The 24,475-nt window shown below is 46.6% G+C and overlaps 1 protein-coding gene across 1 annotated transcript in view; it reads right to left on the bottom strand.

Moving 5' to 3' along the window:
* Nucleotides 1-22,874, bottom strand: part of SWAP70 (switching B cell complex subunit SWAP70) — a 76,547-nt gene extending 53,673 nt beyond the window's left edge. The window contains exons 1-2 of the mRNA XM_074997419.1: nucleotides 22,669-22,874; nucleotides 11,348-11,488 (exon numbers count right to left, since the gene is read on the bottom strand). Of these exons, the coding sequence (XP_074853520.1) occupies nucleotides 11,348-11,488; nucleotides 22,669-22,767 (240 nt within the window). The 5' untranslated portion in view covers nucleotides 22,768-22,874. The remainder of the gene's footprint in view (nucleotides 1-11,347; nucleotides 11,489-22,668) is intronic.
* Nucleotides 22,875-24,475: the final 1,601 nt, after the last annotated feature.

Genomic DNA, 24,475 nt, shown 5'->3' on the forward strand with positions numbered 1-24,475 from the left:
TCTGCAAGACACTTGTTGTGGAATTTCACCAAGTAAAACCATAATTTCCAACTGAACTAAAGGATACTTTCTTAGAAAGACACCAAATCTTGATTTTAAAACTTCAGTGAAGGAGAATAGACCATATTCACTCCTATGGCCCAGTTAACCATCCCTCTAAATGTATATACTTATCACTATCATCTTCTTGACTGCACCTATCCTTATGTTATGTTGAGTTATTCAGATGGATGGAACGTACCAGACATCTTATTAAAAAAAGCCCTAAAAGCTACATACAGAAGAGTAACTGCGAAAGGCTCATTATAAGATATTTTCATGATTTATTATAAATATATTGCTACTGCAATAAAGAAGTTCTAATAACCCAACTTCCTGCCCCAGCACTGAACCCCCAGAGTCAGCACCCATACCCCGCCTGTGCCCACAACTCCTGCCTGCAGCCCAGTAAAGTGAGGGAAAGAGGGGAGACGGAGGGAGTCAGGTGGGGCTTTGGGGACAGGACAAGGGTAGATACTGGGTTGCCCTGAAACTCATCATCTTGGGTTTGGAAAGGCTGGAGATGGCTGCTTCAGGGCATTGCTCAGAGATGAAAGTAAGGTGTCCTGCCTGGGTGCACACGTCCAGCAAGGAGTAGCTGGCTGGCTGGCTGGCGCTGCAGGAGGCAGCGTGGCGCGCTCCCTGCCTAGCTCTGGGGCGCTCCTGCAGGCTGATGCATTAAGCAGCACACAGCCAGGCTAAAGGGGCTGGCTGGAGGTATCCTCCCCCACCAGTCCAGCACAGCCCCAGCCCCAAGCCCCCCACCCCTTACAAAAGGAAGGGGGGCTGAACCCCCATCCCCTAAGATTTGTAGCAGGGTGCTGCTTCCCCTTCCCATCACTGTCAGGGGCAAACTGTGCCTCTATTCCTCTCCCTCCTGGATGGAGAGGGACGGTGCAGAGCAATGAGCGGCTCATGCTGTGTGTTTTCCCCTTGCCCCTCACAGGGATTAAGGGGAGCATCAAGCAGCCTCCAGGCATGAATCTTGAAATAGGAAGGCTTCAGTCACTCCTATCCACCCTCAACAGAGCTCATGTCCTGGCTCCACACGTCCCGGCACCCTGCCTTGAGCCTCTCCTCACACTCACCAACCCTCACTCCCGCACCCCACACAGCCCAAGCCCCTGCCCTGACTCCTTCACATCCCCACGTCCTCATCCTGCCCTGCGTCCCTCCACACCAGCCACAACCCACTGTCCTGCGTCCCTCCACGCTTCACTCCGCACTTCAGACTTCTTACAACTACTGTCGCTTCACACCCCCAGCCCCTGCCCTTAGCATCCTCTCCCCTTGGGGGCTTCGCTACAACAGGACCTGTAAGAAATGCAAGTTACTCTCACCTCTGGCTTTGCTTTAAATACGTCACGTATAGGCTACACCCAGTTTACAGTTTGTTGCCGGGGGGGGGGGGGGGGGGGCACTGCAAGATGGCAGGTGGTCACGGACTGCAGTTTTCTATGGTGGGGTGCAGGGTCTGGGACAGGCTGAGTACCAAACGGAGCTCAGGGTAGAGAAGTGGAGTGCAGGAAGGGGGCACGGGAGTTTGAGTGAAAGAGGTGAGTTATGACCTAGGGCAGGGGATTAGGTGCAGGAGGGGGGTCAGGGTCTGGGGTGCAGGAGAGGATTTTGATGTGGGAGAAGGTTGTGGGGCATGCAGGGTTTAGAAGGGACTCGTGACCAGGAGCAGGGGTGCAGAAGGGAGCATGGAGGGTTTGGACTGTGACCTGGGACAGTGAGTTGGGGTGCAGAAGGGAGCGGGTTGCCAGGTGCAAGCTCTGGCTGGGAGGCGGGACCCTGGGGGAGGCTCTCCACCCACCTCACTCTGCACACTGCTCAAAGCACCCGGCTGCTGCACAGCAGGTGAAGGGGAGCTCCGTGAGCTGCTCAAGCCTCAAAGCCTGACAGTGTCCAGACAATGGGAGCTGTGAGGATTATGCTGAGGGTGGGAGCAGCACACACAGCTCCCCAGCCCTAGGGTGCATGCCATGCAGAGCTGCACAGGCTGGCCCCGGCAGCCAGCTGCTTTGAGCAGCGTGGGTTGTGGGGTATGGCAGGCAGGGAGTCTGCCCAATGGTAACTACTAGGCCATGGGACACTGGTGGCCCAGAGGACCATGGCAGATTGGAGCCAAAGCCTTGGTGGGCCAAATTACATCCACCCCTCAGCTAAACATAGGGTGCAGGCAGTGCTTTTTTTAACTAGAAAAAAAGGTGCCGTAACTCAAGTCCCAAGCCACCCACTCGCCCCCAGCCTTAACTGCCCCACTGTCCCAAACCAGCCCTCCAGGTGGCTTAACACCACCCCCCACCCCCACCCCCACAGAGGCCCTAACTGCCCCCCTCAACGGCTTAACACACACCCTCCGCAAACTCAAACTGCCCCCAGGCTTAAATCTCCCCACAGCCCCAAACCACCCCCTTACACCCTCAAACTGCTTAACCCCCCCAACAGTCCCAAACCACCCACAGACTTAACCCCCCACCACATAGCTCCAAACTGCCACCCAGCCCTAAACCGACCCTCTCCCACCCTCAGGCGGCCTAATACACCCTCCCCCAAACTGACCCCCCTCTCGGCCCCAGGTGGCTTAAACCCCCCCCGCAACCACCCTCCCCCAATCCAGGATTCACTCATTTTACCCAGGAATCAGAGCTCCACATGCTGCTGTGCTTTCGCCGGGCTGTCTGCTCTTCCACACGGCTGCGTGGCTGCCCCCAGCCCGCCAACTCCCACAGTACAGGGCAGCAGGGGAATTTCCCAGGGCCCTGCCATGCTGAAATAATAGGACTCAATTTAATTGGTTTAAACCAATTAAATTGAGTCCTCTTTCAGCACACAGGGTGCTGGGAGCCGGAAGAGAGCAGCAGCAGCGGGAGGCACAAATGGCTCCTTAACGAGCCACATGAAGCTCGGAGCTGCCCAGCCGCTTTTTAAAAGTGGTGGCGCCAGGAAAATGGTGCCAGAATGCTATTCTGTGACATTCTGGCAGAATAAAGCCCTGCGTACAGGTAATGCTGACATTATAACAAGCATATCTAGTTCAGTAGTTCCCAACCTTTTCAGAAACCCGGGACACTTTACTGAGAAACAGTTCCATGGAACATCCACTTTTTAAAAGCTGAATGGATTGTTCACAAACACCACATTTACTTACATTTACTGTGGTTAGTCTTACTAGAGAGGCTTGCAACACAGTAGTGCGAACAACAAGCTAAATAAGGATTAAATGCATTAATGTTTCAACTCTAGCACAGAATACACGGTCGACAGCTACCATAGACACATTTTCAAAATCTGCTCAACTAAACTATTTCTAGTTATTTATAGCCTTAAATCTGTTCCATTTCCAGCATTCAGTTCAGGTGTCTGAATTTCACATTTTCACGTTCAGAATTTCATATTTGCAACAATATTTATAGAAGTATTTTTATTAAATAAGTGAAATGATAAACAATTGGAATTCAACAGATCACAAGAAAATGCAAAGTAAATAGCAATTTACTGGGTGAGTGGGAAACCTGGGCCTGCTTTTGTGCAAAAAGGTGGGCAAGTGAACATGTACTATATGAGGGATGTTGAGTAAATCGCTGAAATTTTCAGTGGTTATTTGATTTCTCATGGAGGATGACCGAGGAGGCAGATCCAGAGAGCAGGCTCCTCTCCCTGCCAACAGGCTCCCTCCCTTGCTCTACCAATGCCACAGCTGGGGGGTGCCCCCCCCCCCACAGCTTGTTCTGGCTGGGAAGCAGCATTTCCTGCTCCTGTGGGGTTGGCATTTACCCTCAGGGCAGCTCTGCAGAGAACCACTGAGTGGGGAGGGGAGAACAACATGACACTGACCAATCCTGCACCAGCTGAGATTCACACAGCCTCCCCACTGTGAGGGGAAATTGGCAAACCCCACATCAGCTGGGACTAAGGCAGCCTCACTGCTTGAGCCTCAGCTGGCATGAGGTCAATTTCCCCCACAGGGTGGATCTACAAAGCGGGGAATTCAGATGAATCCTTCAAAGGGTTGGTAACAGAGAGGAAGCCGTGCTAGTCTATACACTATCAAAACAAAAAGCAGTCGTCAAGTAGCACTTTAAAGACCAGCAAAATGGTTTATTAGGTGAGCTTTCGTGGGACAGACCCACTTCTTCAGACCATAGCCAGACCAGAACAGACTCAATATTTAAGACACAGAGAACCAAAAACAGTAAGCAAGGAGGACAAAGGTGACTCACTATAGGGGCTCGTCTGCATACTTGACTCAGTCTAATTCTTGATCCTCCCCACCACCCCTCCACTCTCTGATTTGCTCACCTTGATTATCTTTTTCCAATTTGTCCTCCTTGCTTACTGTTTTTGGTTCTCTGTGTCTTAAATACTGAGTCTGTTCTGGTCTGGCTATGGTCTGAAGAAGTGGGTCTGTCCCACGAAAGCTCACCTAATAAACTATTTTGCGAGTCTTTGAAGTGCTACTTGACTGCTTTTTGTTTTCAAAGGGTTGGGATGCTGAAGCCGCTGAATCAGGAAATTACTTCCACTTGCAGACCAATACACTACAACACTTTCTACAGCACCTACTTTCACAACAGCTGCAAATCTAACGCTCATTTTCCATTGCCCACTTTCAAACAGCAGGATTTTTGCTTATTTCATCTAATGTCAGAAAATCAAATCAAATAAGTACATGAACCCTAACATTTTTACTGGGGAAATGGTCACGTACACATAGCCGAGAAAGTAATTTCTCAACTGGATCCAGGGCTGCTGGCAGGGAGCCACAGCCCCTACACTTTTTGAATATAGGGAGATCTGACTCATCCAGTTTTCAGAGGAGGCCCTGCCCCACAATCTTCCTTTACCACCACCCTCCACCAGGCTTACAGCTGGAACCCAGGCAGAGTGCCCAGATTACCACTGGGTGCGGGGCCATGGACTTTACAGCTGCTAGGGGGCGGGATGTTGAGAGCAGGCCCTGGCCCACGTCTCCTCCCTCCCTGACTCCCCACAGCTGCCTTGCACACCACACATGGCTCGTATTTGGACACAGCTCCAGCAAGGCATCACAGCCCAGTACTGCCACCCTTGATCTGCTCAGTTTGCTAACTGTCCTAAACTTTATTTATTAGAGGGAGAAAAAAAAGTTATGAATGCTCTGAACCCATAACAAGTTCGGTTCCATGCAGTTGGTGAGGGGACAAGTCCTACAGAGCTCTCTCAAAAGAGAAGTCATCTTGATTTACCTCAGGAATTTTTTGAGCCATTAAGCCTATTGTTCAAACGGGCAGAAGAGCTTAAGAGAGTATGTAATCTCCAGATGTGACAACACACACAAGGATGTTGAAATCCAAGGGAGAGAGAAACTAAACAGTTAACTTTTACCAAAGAGTAAATACCCAACAGCATTCTTGCAAGTTTTTTTTTGTAGACGATGCCATAATCTTTGCAGTTTTACATGAAAAATGGACACATCAGAAAAGGAAAAAATCCAAGTCCTCTAACAGTTAGCTATTTTTTTCTAGCACTAAATCCACACCATGGAAATTTTGGCATCTTTAATTTGGAGTTCACAGTTAACAATGCTTCACTCTAGGGTCTAAGTTATTACCATTATCATATTTTAGCCTTCTGAAGAGTTTTTACTTTTACAGTTATTTTAGGCTTCAAAACAGTTGAATGGGACCTCAAGTTTCAATTATGGATTGGGTTTAAAGATGGGTTTAAAATGATTCAGAAGCATTTGTCATATTTTCAAAGCTACCTTTCTGGATAGGAATAACTGCTGGCAAATGTCCAGAAATTCAGTAATAAAACACACAAAAAGTGCCTGAACAAATGTGCATTTACAAAATCAGAGAGGGGCCATCCTGAAGGTTTGACGTTCCTACATTAGCTTTAAAAATACCAGGGCTTTTTTTGGGATGGTATGTGCCAGTACAGCATACTGGCATCTTTTTTCAGAGCAGGACAGGAGCCAGACCCCTTGCCAGCTTTGTGGCAGCTCAGGGGCTGAGAGGCCAAACATGGCTGGGAGCCAGAGCCCGTACCGCCCCTTCAGCGGCCTTTTCCCTGGAGGGGAGTAAGAGAAGGGAGGACAAGGAGCCCCAGGAGCTTTTTATTGTTTAAAACACAAAAAAGTTCAGAACACCTCCCACTCCTCCCAAAAAAGTTTTATGCTGTAATTACAAACGATTTAAGGTCTCTGAATCCAGTATGATCTCTTCCTGCTATTTACTTGCTACAAAAAATACCACCTACACCGTGTTCCACTAGCAGCATTTGACCGAACAACCTTAAGTACAGCTAAGTACAGAAATTTAACAGCTTTACAAGACACAAAACACAGACAATCCTCAAAGAGCTGACTGATATTCTCAAAAGCTGTATATAATCTGAAGCCCAGAGGAAGAAAGTACTTGCACCTGGTATAATTTAGACATGTGAAAAATGGGATGTGTAAAATGTTACCACCATCATAAGTGAAAGGAAATGTGATTTGACAGAATTTTATGTAACTCATACTATAATTCTGGCTGACAACCATGTGTGATATTACTAACAACTCAGTATAAGACACCAAAAGCAAAGCAATAAAAAACAGTTTGAAAAGCTCAGACTGGCAAGACATATTTCTCGCTTTCTCACTGTCTTTTTACTTTTCGGACAACAACAAAAAAAAAGCATAATTAAAAAGAGGAAGAACACTTTCACATTTCAGATGCAACACAAACAGCTGTCAGGGCTGTATAATGAAAATATTTTAAGTGGAAGTTTAGTAATACAATTTTCAGATTCCAATAAAAGAAGATTGTTGTTAACTTCCTTCATCAGTTTGCCAACCTGGGCATTTCTCCATGTTTCCCTGGTTCAACAATGGAAGCTTTGTTACAGGGCAACTCATTCCCCAGTACTCTAGATAAATAATTCATTTACATTCAGGGGTACAAGAATAAAGATTTTAAAAGCCTGAACAGTTTTTGCAATGAGATTTACTCTATAAATAAGGTAGGATAATATGAGTTGCTCCTCTTGCACCTCAATGCGATTTTTTCTGTACAGATTGGCATGTTTGCTGATAATAAAATGATTTGAATTGTTTGTGAACACTCAAACAATACACTATGCTACAAAACTAATGTAGAAACTTCTGATTTCCAGTAAAACAAGCTGATAACTTTCATCTAAAGGCCTTCTAATCAGAAGAGTGTCTATGCCCTAAACGAACACCAATGTTTACTGTCGCAGAAATAATGAATCTTATTCAAATCCCGATGAAAGGATTTATTATTTTAAGTAAAAGGAGAGTTTGGTTAATGTTCAACAAGCAAAGCAACTGGTGAGTTTAAGAACTCTCAGAGGCTGCTTTTGTTGTCATTCAAGATGACAGGAAAATAGTTATTCCACCACCCCATGGAAGAACTGATAATAAATTGTACGTCTGGAAATCAACCATGTCCTGTGGAGTAAGTGGGAGAACCATAAGGAATAGTAGAGTTTCCAGGGCTACACCATACAGTGTTTAATGTTTGTTTGCTTTTCTTTAGGATAACAAATTTGAGGGAGGGAAAGAATCCCAAAGAGGCCTTTGTTCACTTGTTCTAAGATCATAAACTTAAGCACAAATTACTGAAATAAGGGAAAGCAAAAATACATTTTCCAAGAGGGAAATTGCCAGCTTTAGTGCTTTCATCCACTGCAAGTCTCTCTCTCTCTAACATTTGTTCATAAATTCCTCTTCAGCTGCCAAAGAAAACAAGCTCCAGTGAAGATTTTTACTGTCCACAAAGACAGCTTTGTATATGCACCAATGCATAATTCAAATCTCAGAGAAGGAATCAAAGAAGTTTCTCAAGAAGCACAAAAAAAACACCTTTTTAAAATTTGTATCCAAGATACAAGCATGTTCAAATATCTGTCATTTAATTAGCATTACAAAGCAAGAAATTCTGGGCAATTTAACCAAGGTTTCTTAACTTTTTCCTTTTAAGATGAAAATGTTTTACAAATTAAAGCGTTATTAATTGATAATACTGCTGTTATTCCTCTCCCTCCCTCCCCCCCCCCCCCCCCCGCACCAAGTACCTACTCCTCTCTCATACACACGGCACTCAGGAGGCTGTTTCCCTGTTATATTCTCTGTCAGTGCATACGGACAATGACGAGCTTAATAGTTGGATACTGCATATGAAAGGCACTTGTAAAGCTGCAGTTCTCGCTCTCCACCCTCAATTCTTCAATTTGGGAAAAACAAGGCCCTTGGTGGGAAAGTCTGCTGGATTTTTTTTCCCCAGTCTCTTCAAATTAAACTAAAGTGCTTCAAAACAAACACTGCAGAATGGTTCACCACAGTACAGTAAACCCTTGATTTATGCGGAGGTCGCATCCTAGGCAACCCCCACATAAATCGAATTTCACGTAAATGGGGAGGGGGGTTGGGAAGATCCCCGGAATTCCCCAGGCTGGGGCTGGGTTAGAGGCAGGGCAGATGGGGCACCTCCTTCTCCAGCCACCAGCCATGGCACTCCTGCAGCCCCCCCCAACCGCAGCACAGCTTGGCCCTGGGGCTGCTCCGGCAGCGGCAGCTCCAGCCACGGCACTGGAACCCTGGGCAGCTCCAGGGAAGGAGGAGTCTGAGCACACAGCAGCTGCACCCAGGAGAAGGAGGACAATGCCCAGCCCAATTTGGCCCAAGTGACTCCGGCTCCCGGGGGGAGGGGGCTCTTTTCCCAGGGCCTGAGTCTCCAGTAAGTGCCCCCATCCCTTCTCCTTCTCACTGCAGCACACTCCACATTGGAGCAGCCCCAGGGCCTGCCTGCTAGCAGGAACTTTGCTGGGAGCTGGCCCAGGGCAGGGGAGGGGGCACTGCTGCAGGCAGATCGAAGGCAGGTGCACCACGGAACCTGTCCTGCACTCCTTGGGAGGCGTTTCCTGAGGGTGGCAGCCTCGTCCTCCACCCGGACACCCTTGGCCAGCGTTCTCCCACCTGTGGCAGGCAGCTCTTGCCTCTCTCCAGTGCCCAAGCTCAGGGGGCCAGGGCAGCTCATGGATCTGCAGCCAGAAAGCAGCAGCCGCATTGGGGGACTTTTCTGCCAGCTGCGCGGATGGGCTGCCTGCATCCCCCTCTTGGGTCTGGGCCTCACCTGCTGTGCTTCATTTCCAGCCCGCCCCACGCTGCCACAGGGTACTCACGAGTGCCACTCCAGCATGCAGCTGGAGCGAGCTCTGCAGGTGCAGCAACTCTAGTACTCTTACCACCCACTCTTGCCTGATTTTTGCCCCCGAGCTGGTCAGCAGTGCAGGGGTAGCGGAGAGGCGGGATACAGGAAAACAGGGTCCCCCTCAGACTTGACTTGTGTTAATATGAACATGCATAAGTCAAATCCATGCAAAGCGAGGGTCTGCTGTATAGCCTAAAGAGTGACTGGGGCTGTCGGCATCATCATGCACCTTGATGTGTTTCAACTGGCACTACACCAAAAGCCTACCACATACTAAAAGGAGGAGGAGGATGAGGAGGGAAGAGTGTAAAATTTGTACGAGAGCCCAAGTCTAGAGAGATAGAAGGGGCTGACTGGTTAAACCAGGGGCTCCCCACCTTTTTGGCATCAGGCCCCTTTTTGATTTCTGAGAAGCCCTCACGCCCCTGCTCACCTCTTTTTTTACCATGGGCCAGCCACCCCAGATGCCTGAGCCTCTTCCCTCCCCCAAAGCCAGGCACCACCAGCCCCTCCTCTAACCCTGTCCTTCTCCTCCCCTCAACCCACTCACACCCCTGTGCAGGAGGCAGCTAGCTCCACATGTGCCTTTGCTGGCTGCCTGGCTTTTACAGCGGCTGCACCGGGTCACTCACGTGAAGTGGCAGGGGCTAAGAGCCAGAAGCAAAGGCCAGCTTTTTCTTCAGGCTGGGGGAATGACTGGGGGGCAGGGGCTGGGTTGCCTTGCACCCACCCTGGAATTTCTTGCATGCCCCCAGTTTGGGAAACCATGGGTTAAACTAAAGAAAAGAACGAAGCTCCGGGGCACAGGAAGAGAAGAGCCAGGGGACCATGGCCTCATCAGGTTTAAGGCTATACCTTCCCATTTTTTACCTTCCCCAGAGGAAGGGAGGAGGAATGGGGGAAAGGAGGTGACAAACAGCCAGTGGGGGGCATGAACTCAGGGGAAGTGATGGAATGGGCATAGGGTCAACCAAAGGAAGGAAGGTGGGGTGTAACTGGGAGCGGGACCACCATTTGGGAGCCAGCAGCTCTCCTACTTCTGGGAGTTTCCAGCCCTCCTAATGACGCCTCAGCTAAATTAGATTTCACTGGTGCCAATACCACAACAGTACCTGACAGTATTAAATGGATATGATATTTTTAAGTTGGTGCATGAAGCAGCACAAAACTTTCCAGCTATTCCTTGGTACAGGACTCCATGAGGAAGAAATCATTAATGCTATAAAATGGGGGCCATTAACTGCATTATCTCCCCCCTGCAGAGCAATAGCAAAGCCTGGGGCCTGCAGGTTAGCTTCATACTGGAGGAGAAATCAATGATGTAGAAACAGGGAAGAGTTTTGGTGTTTGTTTTACTGTTTCACGCACTATGTCTTGAACAGACGTGGTCACAAACAGCACACAGACAACTCCCTCTTTAGAAATTGCAGGCAAAATACTAATGCCAATTCCCAGAGGGCACCACCGCCTCAAGACCTGTCTCTAGTTAAATAAACATGGACAGCAAAACTTTGATGCCTTCCATAGTTCCCTCCCCCACCCCACCCCAAAAAAACCCCCCACAAAACTAGGATTCCTTCAAAGACTAAACAATGCTTGTGCACTGAGAGAAAGAACTTTTAAAATGAACAGAACCACCTACTGAATCCCACTATAATGCTACTTTTGTGGGATTTCAAACTAAAATACCCTCTCTTGATATAAGGGATTTCTACCCTTTCTGGCCGCAAATGAGTCTACACCTCACTGTTGTATAATACGGGTCAATACACAGCTCTAAAATTTTAATGTATATGAACACATCTCTTTATAAGTGTGGCTTAACGTAACAGGAAACAGTGGGAAGGGGATAAAACACAACAAACCTTAATACCACATCTTGCAATTTTAAGGCATGCGTCCCTACACAGAGCATTTCTCCACTATATCTCAATGTACAGAATCAGGGCCAGCATCTCTTCAATTCCCTTTCCCCTGTCTGGCCCTTTTTTCCCTCCACCCAGTGTAGGAATTTATCATTGCAGTAGAAAAGTTAAGTTTGTGACATCAGCTAAGCCTAAGACTGTTTACTTGAAAAGAGAACACAAGAACTAAAAACTTACCTTTTCCAAGATGAATTTGTTTAAATAAGGCATGTAACCTTGATTGGAAACTGGTCCTTCATCATCATCTCGAAAATGCTCTTCCAAGGCCACAGGATCATGTGGAACGTTTAGTACTGTGCACAGATTGTGAGAAAGGACCTAAAAACAGAAATAACTGAATGAGGTCAAAGGTCAGTTTCCTTAGTGGCAGTGCTGTGATTCACTAAGACTGCACAGAATGTGATGCATTCATGTCAGGCTGATTTGTAAACTGGGGATTTTTGCTGGAAGAAAATACAGTTCTACTAGCTGAACTACAGGGATTCAAACACTTCAAATGGTGATACTTTTAGTGAGACAAGATAGGTACAATATGGTTGTTGTTACCTCACAGACAGAAAAACAGCTCCACAAAAGATTTTACATCATATATTGGGAAGTAAAGGAAGGGCTGTAGAAATACGGAATTCATGTTTCTATGAGAAAATTAGTTAACGGGAAAATAAGTAATAACTAGCTCCTCTAATTATAAAAAAAGTCAGCAGCATGACTGATGACTCATGAAAAGAATTGTAATATACCTCTTAGGTGTATACAAAATGTTAACGTGTCAAATAAGAAAAAGGTATACATTCTGGATTTCTCTCATTTGCTTGTTTTTCAGTCAGTCACTTTCCTATATTTACTCTAGGTTTCAACTGGTAAGACGCAAGTGTTATAGAAGGCCCCTGGGGAGAAGAGAGGAAAAGGAACAGAAGAGTTCAGAAGCAATTCTTTTTTATTTTAAAACAATATATTTGCATGTGTTACTTCATTAGTTTTAGCCCCCTCCAAACCTATGTAAAGAAATGACCTTCACTGTGGGGCTGCATGCTTCATTAGTTTTAAGGAAGCACAGAGTTCATGAAAACTAAGTGGCAATAAAAATATCTAAACACTCCCCTGCGTGCACTGCTTTACATCCAAAACCTGTGCCTGGGTACTGATTATATAGAACCTAGATCATTTTTCCTTGTATGCCATAAACTAGTAGCACTCAAAAGTCATCCATACTGCAGATTAGGGGTGTGATTTTTCAGCTTCTTTATCTGTTAGAATGAGAACAGATTAGCGTAGTTAAGTAACAAGCTGTGGCAGCTGGATTACCCATGCCAGATATACATGGCTAATGGCACTCAACACAGCCCATCCATGCCACTGCTCCCTATGGCTGAACTGCTGCAGGTTGAATTTCTCTAGTCTGACACCCTCAGGACCTCACTGGTGCCAAATGAGAATTTGCCAAACCACAGGAGGGCAATATTGTCTAGCACATTAACAACACTTCCACTTTGATCTTCTGGAGTTCAATTTCGCATGCCTAGTACAGATGTGCGGTATCCAACTACCTGGGGCCGGCAGTTGACCCCAGTACACCTCAGTATCATGAGGAATAAGGGAGGTCCACAGGACACTTTCACCCATTAAACTCCCTCTTTGAGGCACGCCAGGTAAGTCCATTGTAGGTAAGTCGATTCTAGCTATGCAATTGTTGTAGATAGAACTGGATATCTACAATCAATTTTAATGCCTGGTGTAGACCTGGCCTTACTTATCCATGAAGGGATTGCAACTGTAAACTTTCCAGCATGCTGCAGAAGAAAAAAAAAAAGTGCTGTAAAGCCAACATGCAGAAAGAGGAGAAATCAAACAAAAAATAGCTTGCATTGTAAAAATAATTCATCTTGTCTATATAAAAGAAAGCTAGCCATCCAGTTGTGAGAAAGGGTAGCAAATGAAATTTAGTTATACCTATGTAAGGGTCCTCGTTGTTCACTGGGCAATTACATTTAAAAATAGAACAAAGGAAGGCAAGGAGAAAGTCTGCAAATTTGTTTACAGCTACTTATAGTCAGCTAAATATATTCATGTTAGCACAGAATGAGCCGCAATTGAGGTTGCTGCAAAAACCAGACTAAACAGGCTGCAGAAAGAGTTCAGTGGTTTGAGTATTGGCCTGCTAAACCCAGGGTTGTGAGTTCAAACCTTGAGGAGGCCATTTAGGACTCTGGAGCAAATAGATTACCACCAAAAAAAAAAAAAAAAAAATCTGTAAGGGATGGTGCTTGGCCCTGCCAAGAGGGCAGGGGACTGGACTCAATGACCTCCTGAGGTCCCTTCCAGTTCTATGAGATGTGTATTTTTTTTTTTAAAGTTTGAAATCTTCAGTTATGAGCCAAGAACAACATATCAAGGTAACACAGCCAATGGGGAGTCATTCTGTTTTCATCCTTACCAGATATTAAATTTTGCCTCCTTGAGGCAAATGACAAAAATTACCAGTGAAGTACCAGCATTATCATGAAATCCTGCCAGAACCACATTTTAATTTACAAAAGTGTACACATATCCATGAAAAAGAATCTCCACACAGATACACAAAAATTAACCATATAATTTAATGTGACCCTGCCAGGTGATAAAGAGAGGTTTAAATAGACCAGAAATTGATAGTGTTCTCTATTGCCTACCAGTTATCATTAACTGCCAAATTTTCCAAAGCAGATAAAACTGTATCTACCACATTTTGCATTCAGACAGTGTTTTGCACAATTTTTCAGCTATTCAGGCAGAAGTTGCAAACACACATGCAAAGTCAGGTCTCAGACGTATGCACAAGAATTCATATGAATAAATACAGAGGACAGTTTTAGAAGCCAAGATGGGGTCCCACTGAAAATTTGATCCAAACATAACATCTCATGCTGTCTATCTTTCACTGCTGTACCATATGCTGAAGGAAGATGCTATGATCCTCCAGGGTTCTCTTAAAATAGCCAACCATTGCACTGATGAGAAATTTTAAAACAAACATTTCCCATCATTCTCCTCTTTTCACCACACCTACGAATTGGGGTGATGTTAAAAAACTGAGATACACAAACTTGCTGCCTTCATCAGCAAGATGTTTCCCTCCAGTTTAAAACTGCTGTCACCAAACAAATTATGTCAAATCACTAGGCCACCCTTACTTCTGCTAATACAGTAAAAGAGACCAGTGCCCCTTCTTGCCCCATTAAGACTTCCCTCCTGGTGCATATTTATGAAAGAATCAGAATTTTTCAGCAAGGCACCTAACCAGAACATTCAAACAAGTGCTTATTTACGAAGTTAACAATTCAGAACAAAAAAATAAATAAAATAAATAAATAAATAGCAGCATTTAGTTGGCATCTGCCTAAATCTGGTTTTATACATCTTTCTGCTCTCTCCCCTGAGGGATTACAGCTGCCCAACATCTGAATGAAACCCTGGATGCAACTGAGAACCAGATACTAGGAAAGGATTCCATTTTCAATCAGTTTTTGAAAAACATGTATTTGTGACTCATGTTCACTTCCTTTTTTTCGTAGTTTGAGGAATTCCTTGCTGCCTTCTGAAGCCTTTCATTCTTTGAAATAGCAGGCAGCCAGCAGCAGCTAAAATTTAAAAACTCAGTGAGCTCTTACTTTAAGAAAAAAATGCCTATAATCTAAAGCATCACATAATCTACTCTGATGATCAATAGTTAAAAAAAAAATAGAGTACAAGCTTAAGGTCTTGCAAACCCCCTTTTACTGCAGAATCTCAGTTAATCTGTGCAGAAAAACTTTCCACTACTAAGGATCATTCTTCCAGTGCCCCCATGGTTGCTATGCAATTTTTTCCTCTGGCATTTAATATGGTCGTCATCATAATTAACAATCCACCTTCATGCCAGACCCTGTGTCTCACTCAGTGCCAAAAATTCATCTTTCTATGCTGTAGAGCAACCTGCAAACCCAGTACACCAGCTGGATTGCTAAGGTTCTGAAAACTTCATGAAACTTTGCTAGTTGCTGCTGGATCACGTCTTTATTTTAAGTTGCTCTACTTGTCATTTATGCTCTATCAGTACTATGCTACAAGGGCCTGATCCTGCAAAACCTTACATATGCTGAACTACAAAAGAGGGGCTTCAAACATGCTCTGCCTCCCATAAAGAGAAGGGACACTCTGACAATTTGTTCAACAGACACCAACTGCCCCATAGAAAAGAGTATTTCAGCCAAAATGATACTGGGACCATTAAAAGTAACAACCTCGCACAGCTCAGGATAGTGATAATTTCTTCAGTACTAGTTTCATCTTTGTGAAGGGGTGGAATTGGGTGGTTCTTGAAAGAGTTTAACACACAGAAGTTATGGAACTGTACAATTCCATTTACTAGCCTTTTATTTTATAAGGTCATTTCAAGATACTTTTGGCCTGTCTCCCTGACATCTCCTAACAGGTATCTAGCCATCAGCTGAAGCTCAACACACTCACACCCCCAGTCTCTGCTCTCAGTCACTGAGAACACCAGTATCCTGGACATTACTCAGGCCCATAACCTGAGCATCCCACTCAATTCAAATCTCTCTCTAGGTTCTCCTTTAAGATTCTTTCTGTATAATATCTCTGATGCAGTCAGAGGCCTGGGAAATAAGGGAGTAGTTGTAGCATCCCCAAGCTTTTCACCTGGCTTCCCTGAAGCTGGGTCCTCCAGCCTCAGGTCCCAGACTCCAGGTAGCCCGCTTGGGGTCCTGCCATGGGGTTCACCACCACCCATGGTCCTGCCAGCCTTGCCACAGACTCTGCCTGCCCTGCTCACCCCAGAGGTTCTGCCACCCATCAGCCCTGCTGAAGTTTCCACTGGCACCGCCAGCCCCAGAGTCCTGCTGCTAGCCCAGGGCTCTGAAGCTGCCTCCAGCGGCGGCCAGCAAGGATTGCCAAGTCTCCCAGACCAGATGCCCTCTCTAGCAATGGACTCTGGTCCATCTGTTCAGAAAGCATTGGCAACCCAATCTCAACAGATCTAAAGGAGCAGGGTGTAGCTCAGCACCCCCACCCCAAAATAGCTACAGCCCCACTGGAAATGGCCTTTTCTATTCACACAGCTCCAACTGCTGTCCAAACCCTCGTCTTGTATCTCAGTCACTGCAACATTCTATTTTCCACTCTTGACAAATGCAGTCTTGCCCCACTCAGATGCTATCGGAACGTAGCTGCAAAAATCACTTTGCCATTGCTTTGACAACATACTTGTCTCTTTCAATCCTGCCCCTGGCTCCCCCCACTCTTTCACGTTAAACATAAGTTATTTCACAGCCTCTGTCACTTTCCATTTTGTGAGTCCACTGATGGCTGATCAGCTCAATTCTGGAGCCGCAGGTCTTATCAGAGGAGTTGGTAGCTGTTGGGAGGGGCACAGGGCAGCTTTTGACACTCTTTTCTTCCTCACCTCTCCTCACCAGCCCTGCGGCGGGCCCTCTCAAATTGTTGCACCACCTCACAGATTCCCGTTCTCCACTGGGGGTGGTCTTGGGCAAGGTCATCCCTAGTGTCAACACCAATGCTGCACTTCTTTCATGTGTACCTTCAGCATCTCCTTATATCACTTCCACTGGCCCCCAACACTCCTCCGTCCTTCCTCTGATTCAGAAAACAAACTGGTTTGGGAGGCGCTGATCAGACAGCTGAGCCATGTGACCAGTCCAATGAAGTTGTTGATGAATGATAAGGGCTTTACAGCTGGTCATGTTTGACCTTCCCAGGGCGCTAGTGTTCATGCACCTATCTTCCTAAGAGATATTTAGGATTCTCCTGAGGCAGCATTGATGATATCGTTCAAGTGCCTTCAAATGACACTTGTACATTGTCCAGGCTTCACATGCATACAGTAGCGTTGGAACAGCCACTGCACAGTACACAAGGAGCTTTGTCTTGAGATAAATACCACAGTTCTTGAAGACCCTTTGTCACAGGAGGACGAAAGCAGATTTCCACATCAATGTCAACTTCAGCAGAATGACAACTTCCAAGGTATGGAAAGTGCTCCACATTTTCCAGCAGTTCCATTGACTTCAATAGAAGGTACATGAGATTGTCCAGTCAGCAAGGGTTGGTGGCGCATGTTGGCCTTTTTGATCTTGAGCGTGAGGCTGACATTCTTGTATGCTTCAGCAAAGACACTTAATGTGGTCTAACAGGCTGTAGGAGAAAGAGCAGCAATCATATTATTATCCGTATACTGGAGCTCCATGATCAAGGTTGTGGAAGTCTTGGTTTTAATCTTCAGTCTCCTGAGATTGACAAGCTTCCCATTCATTCTATGGACAATCTTCACACCAACTAGAAGCTTGCCACTAATAACGTAAAGGATCATGGAGATGAAGATACAGAACAGTGATGGGGCAATGATGCAGCCTTGTTTGACTTCCATTTTATTCACTATCAGAATGTCAATTCTCACCTCCATGAGGACAGCCTTCACTGCCCAATTGTTAAATTTCCAAACAGCCATGAAGTGCCTTCTCCCAGGTTGCATCTCATCCTCGGGAGAAGCATTCCATAAACACTGACAAAACTAACTCATTAACTTCCTTCAAAGCCCTCTGTGATACCCATACAAAACTGGGAAGGCCACCGCCTATCATGCTGACCAACATCATCTCAGGATTTTCTTATATTTTGCCATCAGCCTGGGTCTCCATCTGTTGCGTCTTAATTTACAAGCTAAAATAAGCTCTTTGAGGCAGGGTCTATCATCCTTGTTCTGGTTCTGCAGAACATTTAATGTCAGTTTGGTCCAAGTTGAGGGCTTATAAGCACTATGCTAATACAAACAATAACTGTATAAAAAGTATTTATGTATAGGATACAATGCTGATCTTTGGGGAACTTGAGCTGAGAAGGGTAATCTGTTCTGACAGACGTATGGCTGGAGTAATGCTTTCAGTTACAAGGGAGAACAATATAAATAATTTAATTCATTCCAGTTTTAATACAATAAAGTAACAATTTCTAGTAATAATGAGTCAATGACTACTTTCTGGCTCTTTAAAATACAGCATGAAGTCAATTGTTGTGTTAAAGTCCTACCCATGTCACAATCCCCACCTTTCTACTTCTCTATTATGTTATCCTGTAACTCCTTCCTTGCTTCTAATTTTACCTTTCCTCGTCATACTGACTACACACTGCTTACTTTTTCCTGGATGATGGACCTTAATCTTCTGCATGTGAATATTAAACTAACGTTCTACCCCGTATCACGCTGCAGATAAGCACACTGGCCAACCTCTATTTTCAAAAGTGATTAGCGATTCTGGTGGCCTCACTTTTTGGTTACACAACTTGACACACCTGAAAAAGGCAAGATTTTCTGAGAGTGCTGGTCACCCCACTTTCTGAAAAATCGCACTGTGTTAAGGAGTCAAGCTGGGGACCAAAAAAAATGAGATACAAAGACTACTTTTGAAAATATAGGCCACAAACAGCAAAGGGAAGAACAGCAAAACACAGGGGTGCACAAAGTTGGGACAGGGCCCCGGGGGAGCTGAAATTTTGTAAGAAGGGAGCATAGCATGATTGGCTGCTGGGTCTCAGGCTCATCCATTTCATTAACAATGCTATAATACATTACTATTTTAAAGTATGTGTATTCACATTTAGATAGCGATTTAAAAAGTTTTATATTCCACATATTTTTTTCCCTATGAATGTAACTGAAATTACCGTGGGTTTACATTACATTAGACAGGTTTGGGGGGAGGCCTGCTAATTGCAGGGACGAAGAGCGGATGACATAAAAAGTTTGCTCACCCCAGAACAGCTAAATGAGTCCACAACCATAAAGAGAAAACTAAGAAGAAACACAAGGAAGTTTTTTCATATATTGCATAAAAATGGTTTCAGCTTGCATCATCTCTGAGGTTCCAGTCTCTCAAAAAATGCTATCAAGTGTATGGTTTACGTCTGCAAGCAGGCTCATGGAAATCTAGTACAAAGCACTTACAAGATTTGTCCAAAAGTCTACGTTACACCTGGGGAAAGTACTTTTCAAATAACCCAAACACAACATTTTAATTAAAAAAAAATTAGAAGCTGAAGAGTGCAGGAAGGTGAAGCCAATGGGCAAATTTAAAAATAGTATAATATACATCTCTACGTAGCTCATACTAAAACCACAAAAGCAACCTAAAGCTGTAATTGCCTCCACAAATATAGTGTAATTTTGCTGTAGTACTATTTGAAATGACATTGTACAATCTATTAACAAAACAAGATCAATATTTATTTAACACTTGGCACCTCAGAGACTAACAAATCCGTGTTAGTCTCTATCTTCGAAAACAACAAGAAGGCCTGTGGCACCTTCTGTTAATCTATAAGGCACACAGGACTTTTTGTTATTTTTGAAGATACAGACCAACATGGCTACCTCTTTGATATTTAACATGTATAATACGCGAATAGTCCAGACAAGCATCGTAAATAGTTGTTATGTTTCCTGATGTGCAAAAGAATGCAATCAATGTAACTGAAGAACTACTGAAAAACATGGTCAAATGAATCAGCGCACAATACTTCAAAATACAAAAGAGAACTAATTTTGTTGGAATTAGTCTGTAGCACACATATTTGCATTTTCAAAAGACAAACAGAGGAACAAGTTAGTTCAAGAACTATAAAGGGACTGATAACAAAAAAGGGTTAAGGGACACTTCACGCAACTCCCTCTGCCCTGAAGGGTCCCCATTTTTCCCCATGGACTTGACTACTCTCCAAATGATACAGGGATGGGGAAAAAAAGGACCCATTTATCTGCCTCTACCACTTTTTATTTCAGTTCAATTAAGACTAATGCAGAAAGAAAGTCCCTTTGGAATGGGACCTATGCTGTATAAAACATTAATTCTTATGCTGAATTATATCTGTATTAGTACTGCCTTGAAACTAAAATAGCCACTTTTTGAGGCAACTAGAATATGAGTGAGTTCTTTCAGAAATGGTGGTGTAAGTCACTTGCAATTACGACAGCATATTCATGCTATGCTCCTATCATCTACAGGATAAATTAAAAAAAAATGATTCTAGAAGTATTACAAATACCAAAAAGTTTAGGAAAATCTTTGGTATGGTTGCAGGGTAACCTGGCAGAGAATTAAAGTTAACTTAAGCCACTGTAAATGTGCTCAAGCTAAGGGGAACTGCTGAAGCTCACCAACCATTTCTTTTGTAAACCTCTTAAACATTAACCTTTCCTCATATCCTGAAAGCAGGGTAAATTCCAGTAATGGGGAACAATTACTGCATCCTAATTAGACTACACAGGACCTGCAAATCAAAGGAGAACACAGCAGGGAGTGGTAGGGGGTAGGAAAACAATATTTTATTTTATTTATTTATTTATTTTAAAAAGGAGAGCCTTGATTTAGAGGTTGGGGTGCAAGTGTTTTAATTTAAGATGACTCAGTTTCCTGCTGTAATAAGGACAGACACTCTGTCCTTCAGAAGAAAAAAGACCAGTCCAACCTTCCTCCAGTGACTACAGAGGCTATGGTTGACCTGGTGATGACGAATACAATGATCTACTGTACAAAATACCAACGGGTGTACAGTCTTATTTGTTATTAGTCAGGTTCTTCCCATTATTCCCAGGCCAAGACAGTCCTGTGAAACATGGCCACGGTAGAATGAGATTATACAAGCAGTGCACGTTCTATTAAGCACAAACATCGCTTCAGAGCATAAGCAAGAAAAGAATCACACAGTTGGAGCCTCCTGACTATCTCTCCTGTCTACGTTCAAATAAGAGAACACTGTAAAACCTTATTCTCCCCTTGGCAGACACTATATTCCACTTGGATGGGGTGAATTCTCTTGCTCGGAAACCTTGCATCTAGTACAAGAGAGCCATGCAGAAACGGGTATTCAGGGCAAATGACTGGTCTGATAGATTTATATAAATGCACCTACATATCATAAATCAAACAAGCTTCATCACAGGTTTATTGGTAGCTCTCTGCTCTGAGCTGCCAGGCAAGTCCCGATGCACCGTGGCTGCTGCTCCCAGTGTGACTGGGACTGGGTTTCTAGGCACAGCTTGAGAAATCAATCCAGAGTACCTTTGCCTAAAATCCAGGCCGCTTACAGCCCCAGCCTGAGATTTCCTTCTCACTAAGGTGAATCCAGTCAGCCCCAACAGTACTTCTGCCAGCCCACTGGCCAGCCAGAAGCTACACAAGCAAACTCACAGACTTCTCAGCTGCTCTACAAGCCCAGACCAACAACCCCTAAATTCAGGTGAGAGGCTCTTAGGCCTGTTTCACCAACCACCATGCAGATTCTTCCAGAACCCAAAGGGCCCAGCGACAGACTCCAGACAATATATACTTGGATCTTACCCAAACAACATGGAAGCGGTGGGGGCCAGTGGTGCAGGAACTATTTTTAGGACGGGGATGCTGAATTACCCCACCCCAAAAAAACCTTTCCACACCCCTTACTGCCCCAGGCTGGGGTCACCTTAAGCTGTCAATGCTCCCAGACCAGACACCATTGCCAGAACTCGTGTCCAGTTCATCTGGTCCAGGAGAGTTGATAGCTGATTCGCAGTTAGATGTGGCTGCAGAGCCCCAGGCCAGCAGCAGGACCCAGAATGGCAGGGCAGCCTCCAGGGCTGGTGGCCTGGCCCTACAGGTAGCGGGCTCCAGGGCCAGTATGCAGCAGGACCTCAGAGAGTACTGAAGCCAGTGGGGCTGGTGGCAGGACCCTGGAGGGGCCAACTGTAGACATAGGGCTGGTGGGACCCTGGAGGGGCTGTCTGGAGAGCAGCGCACACGGTCAGTGGAGCCAGTGGGGGGGGGCTAACCGCTGAGAAACCAGGTGGAAAACCTGGGGATGCTGCAGCACTCCCTGTCCCCTGCTTCCCCTCCCAATGACCCCAAGGCAGAAGGTGGGCCAGAAACCCGACGGGGGACCCCTGGGGACAGCGGGTGGACAACAGCACAAGAGAGCCATGAGCCACTACCGGGGGGGTGGGGGGGACACTAAGTAAGCGCAGCACTTGAACTGCTCACTCCCCCCAGCCCAGGTTCGTCACCCGAGCTGTAGGCGTGGGGCACGCGGGGCACCACCGTGTCTGCAACCCAGGCGTGTTTGCGGCCAAGTTCCCGCCCCTCCCCACTTGGGCGTCCCACAGCGCGTCCCCGTGTCTGGCCCCGGCCCCGGCCCCGCCAAGGCGGCGGCAGCGTCCCCAAGGAGCCAGAGAACCCGCCCGGGCTCCCCTGAGCCTCCCTCAGGCCCGGCCCTGCGCGGGGCTGAGGCTGCGGGTTCTGCTTCCCTGAAGCAACAGCCCCGGGCTTCCTTCCTCTCTCCCGCCGGCGGGGCGGGGGGCGCCAGGAGGGAGGACCCGAAGCCTAGAGGCCCAGGCCCAGAGCCCGCCAAGGCCGCGCACTAGCGCCCCCCGGGGCGGGGAGGCGATGCCCCCGAGCCCGGCTCCCGCCCGCACTCGCCTTGAGCTGGGACTTGGAGACCTTGCCGCTGCGGTCCAGGTCCAGCGCGGTGAAGGCGTGCCAGATGGCCTTCAGCAGCTCCTCTCTCAGCGCCCCCATGGCCAGCTGCGCCCCCGCCAGCCTCAGCCTCAGCCTCAGCCTCAGCCCCACCGCCGCGCAGCCGCCGCCGGCCGTCTACTGCCGGCGCGGCTCGCCCGGTCCCGCCGCGCCCCGCCCCGTCCCGCCGCGCCAGCCAACCAGGCCGGGCGGCGCGGGGGAGGGCTGCGCTTGGGGGCGGTAGGAAGTGAGGGAGCGCGGGGGCGGCTGCGGGCGGAGCATCGCGCCTGGCGCTGACCTTTCGCGTGCAGTAACCGCGACCCCTGCTCGCCGCGTCCTCCCCCGGCAGCGGGGTGGGGCCGCGGCCGGGTCACCTCGCTGCCCCGTGCGGCAGCGGGCTCCGCCCGCGAAGCCCAGGGCTGCAGCTTGGTCCGGTCAGTGGTTATCGCAGCGAGACCACGATCCCGCCCCGCACCCGGCCGGGGTGAGTGCCGGGACTGGCAGGTGGCCTCTGGGCCGAAGGGCTGACAGGTTCACAGCCTCGTTTCCCGGCCAGATCGCCCCAAATGCGGGGAAGGGTCACAAGCTGACCCCTCACCCCATCAGCCTTCAGCTCCTCTGGCTTGTTCCCTGGCACTAGGAGAGGTTGCGCTGCGGTTGGGCACGCCTGTATCTGTACGTAAAATGGTCTTTCTAACTTACAAAAAACAGCACATTATGAGATCAACAATTAAAAATTGTACAAAGCAGCCCTGTCCTCAAGCCCATTGCTTCTGGCACCCTAATGTAGTCCCCTATGGGTAATAACCAGTCCCTTCTTCAGAGTTCCAGATGGGATTCCTTAGCCTGGCTCCTCTCAACGCTTGCTTTGTGCATCAGATATGTAACTATTAGCAAGTGAGTAGGATTATTCCAAACAGCAAATTTAAGCAAACTTGAGAAGTGCTTTTAGGAGCAGGGCCTTAGCAATGATAACGGAAAAATCTCATAATTGTGGGTTTTGGCTCACAGGAATGTTTATGTTTTGAAATTAGCATTTCCAGTGGACTTTCAACTAAATAAACCCGAACCCACCCTACACTACGCTACCCCAACTAGCTTGTTCCCGCATATGTTACTGTGTTGGGGGACCCTCCAATAAAACTGATGAGCACCTAATTCTTTGTCTCAACGTGTCCCGTGCAGATTTCAGTGTATCTCCAAGAGGCAACTATGTTAAATTGCTATTTAAAACAAATGTGATGATTCCACAAGGCCTTGTGCGACATTTTTACACACACTATTTCTACTGGGCATGTAACATTTGCTCATTTCATGAGCAGCCTTTGAAGATGAGCTGAAGTGACATTTGAAATGAGACGGTGCATATCATGGAAAAACATGATGGCACCACTAGAAGAACAAGCTCTTGAATTGACAATGTTGATATTGGCAGAGAGAGACAGAGGAAACCAGTGGTAAATGGAGGGTAAAGAGGAGAAAGTAGAAAGAGGTAAAAGGCATGTCTATATCAGCCATGTCAAACTCACATCCAGGGGGCCATGTGTGGCCTGACCAATTTTCTTGCAGCCCCTGACTAGATGTTAATAAAACATCTAAGCGTCACCACCACTCTAAGGAGAGGGACAGTGAAACCCACACTGGACGAGGCAGAGAGGTGCACCTGCCTGGAGCCGTGGCAGGTGAGGTGCTGCGAGAGGAAGACCAAGGGGCAGAGGAGCGTGAGGCAGAGTTTTATGGGGAGGGGGTACGAGGGGTGCAGTAAAATTCA

Source organism: Carettochelys insculpta, chromosome 6 (genome assembly GCF_033958435.1).
Source record: "Carettochelys insculpta isolate YL-2023 chromosome 6, ASM3395843v1, whole genome shotgun sequence".
Lineage (NCBI taxonomy): Eukaryota > Metazoa > Chordata > Testudines > Carettochelyidae > Carettochelys > Carettochelys insculpta.